We start from the raw sequence: 2905 nt of genomic DNA, 5'->3' as shown, positions 1-2905 counted from the left end.
TAATAATATAATTATATAATTATGTAATATTATTATTTTTATTATTATCCAAAACGATCAATGGATAAGAGAATATCCCATTCCTTGGAGCATGGTTCTTCCTTATCAGATCTCTTCCGGACTACAAACCCTAGCATCCCCATCCGCAGAGTTGCGTCTATATAAATAATCAATCAATTAAATGTATTGATTATTTCCCCAATGTATTGACCTTACCAGTAGGGAGATGATCCCCTTGTGCTGCTCTTCCACCAGATCACAGATTATCTTGTTGTTGAAATACGGGATCGGCTCCCACTGGATGGATAGATAGATAGATGAATAGATGGATAGATATATAGATGGAATTATGGACAGATGGAGGGATGGACAAACAGATGGATTTATGAATGGATGCATGAATAGATAGATACATAGATAATGACAGGATGGATGGATAGATAAATAGATAGATAGATAGATTTATGGATGGACGGACAGATGGATTTAGGAACAGATTGATGGATGGATGGATAGATGGATGGATGGATAGATAGATAGATAGATAGATAGATGAATAGATAGATAGATAGATAGATAGATAAATAGATAGATTTATGGATGGACGGACGGATGGATTTATGAACAGATTGATGTATGGATGGATAAATGGATGGATGGATGGATGGATGGATGGATGGATGGATGGATGGATGGATGAATAGATAGATAGATAGATAGATAGATAGATAGATAGATAGATAGATAGATGGACGGACAGATGGATTTATGAACAGATTGATGTATGGATGGCTGGATGGATGGAAGGATGCATAGATGGATGGATGGATGGATGGATGGATGGATGGATGGATGGATAGATAGATAGATAGATAGATTTATGGATGAATAGATAGATAGATTTATAGATGGATGGACAGATGGATTTATGAGCAGGTTGATGTATGGATGGATGCATGGATGGATAGATAGATAGATAGATAGATAGATAGATAGATAGATAGACAGACAGACAGATTGATTTATGGACAGATGGATGGATAGATGGAATTATTTATGGATGGATGGACAGATGAATTTATGGACAAATTGATGGATGGACAGTTGGATTTATGGATGGATGGATGGATGCATACATAGATAGGTTTATGGACAAGGATGGATTGATGGATGGTCAGACAGATGGACAGATGGATTTATGGATGCATGCATGCATAGATAGATAGATAAATTGATTGATTTATGAACAGATGGATGGATGGATGGATGGATGGATGGATGGACAGGTGGATTGATGGATGGATGCATGGATGGATAGATGGATGGATGATTTATGGATGGATGGATGTACAGATGGGTTTATGAACCGTTGGACGGATGGACGGACAGATGTACGGAGCAATGGACTGGCAAACCGATGGACGAATGGCTGCTTGATCAGCTGGGAGGGTGCCCAGTGCCTCCCAGTCCCTCCCAGTTTGCCCTCCCTCCTCACCTGGATGCCCTCCTGTTCATATTCCTCCTGCTCCGCCTTCAGAGTCATTTCAATCAGCAGCTGCTGCAGCTTCTCATTGCAGTAATTGATGCAGAACTGCTCAAAGCTCAAGAAACCCAAGAGAGAAGAACGTTAATGAATGGGAATTAATAAACCAATTAGCAAAAGGCTGCAGGGTCTGCCTCCATCCATCTATCCATCCGTCCATCCATAGATCCATCTATCCATCTCTTCACCTATCCATCCATTCATCCATCTCTCCATCCATAAATCCATCCATCCATCTATCTCTCCATCCATATGTCCATCCATCAATCCGTCCATCTGTCCATCCATCTGTCCATCCATCCATCCATCCATCCTTCCATACACCCATCTGTCTGTCTATAAATCCATCCATCCATATGTCCATCTATCCATCTCTTCACATATCCATCCATCCATCCATCCATCCATCCATCTCTTAACCTTTCCATCCATCCTTCCATCCATCAATCTGTCTGTCTATAAATCCATCCATGTCCATCTATCCATCCATCTGTCCATCTATCCATCTCTTCATCTGTCCATCTATCTCTCCATCCATCTGTCCATCCATCCATCTGTTCATAAATCCATCCATCCATGTCCATCTATCCATCCTTCTGTCCATCCATATGTCCATCTGTCCATCCATCCATCCGTTCATAAATCCATCCATCCATATGTCCATCTATCCATCCATCTGTCCATCTATCTCTCCATCCATATGTCCACCCATCCATCTGTCCACCCATCCATCCATTCATAAATCCATCCATCCATATGTCAATCTATCCATCCATCTATCTCTCCATCCATCTGTCCATCCATCCATATCTCCATCTGCCCATCCATCCATCCGTTCTTAAATCCATCCATATGTCCATCTATCCATCTCTTCATCTGTCCATCTATCTCTCCATCCATATGTCCATATGTCCATCCATCCATCCATCCATCCATCCATATGTCCATCCACCCATCCATCAATCCATCTCTTAACCTTTCCATTCATCCATCCATCCGTCCATCCGTCCATCTCTCCATCCATCCGTCTGTCCATAAACCCATCCATCCATCCCTCCTCTGACCCAACTGGACCTCCAGCCCTGTCTCCAATGGCCACCCGTCCTAAACGCCGTCACCGCGGTCCAGACCCAAAACGTCTGGCTGGCCACAGGACTGACCTGTTCGTCTCGAAGACCTCGAAGCCATAGATGTCCAGGAGCCCGATGACGGTCTTCCTGTGGAGGTCCTTGTTGGCCAAAGAGCTGTTGATCTTGTTGACCAGCCAAGTGAACATCCGGCCATAGACTGCCTTTGCCACCGCATCCCGAGCGTAAAACGCCAGATCAACGTCCAGTGGGCTCAAGACCTAAAAAAGAAGGT

At 43.0% G+C, this 2905-nt stretch overlaps 1 protein-coding gene across 1 annotated transcript; it reads right to left on the bottom strand.

The window, feature by feature from the left end:
• Positions 1–216: 216 nt before the first annotated feature.
• On the bottom strand, positions 217–2891 carry LOC121918279 (unconventional myosin-Ih-like; the record flags this gene model as incomplete). The annotated part of the gene is made up of 3 exons (XM_042444354.1): positions 217–297; positions 1496–1601; positions 2704–2891. Coding segments are annotated over 3 exons (375 nt in total), but the record flags the coding sequence as incomplete, so codon positions are not given.
• Between the last annotated feature and the right edge of the window lie 14 nt (positions 2892–2905).

The sequence above is a fragment of the Sceloporus undulatus genome, unplaced genomic scaffold, assembly GCF_019175285.1.
Source record: "Sceloporus undulatus isolate JIND9_A2432 ecotype Alabama unplaced genomic scaffold, SceUnd_v1.1 scaffold_7642, whole genome shotgun sequence".
NCBI lineage: Eukaryota > Metazoa > Chordata > Lepidosauria > Squamata > Phrynosomatidae > Sceloporus > Sceloporus undulatus.
The sequence above is the reverse complement of the archived record's forward strand: the minus strand, read 5'-3'. Positions and strand labels throughout refer to the sequence as shown.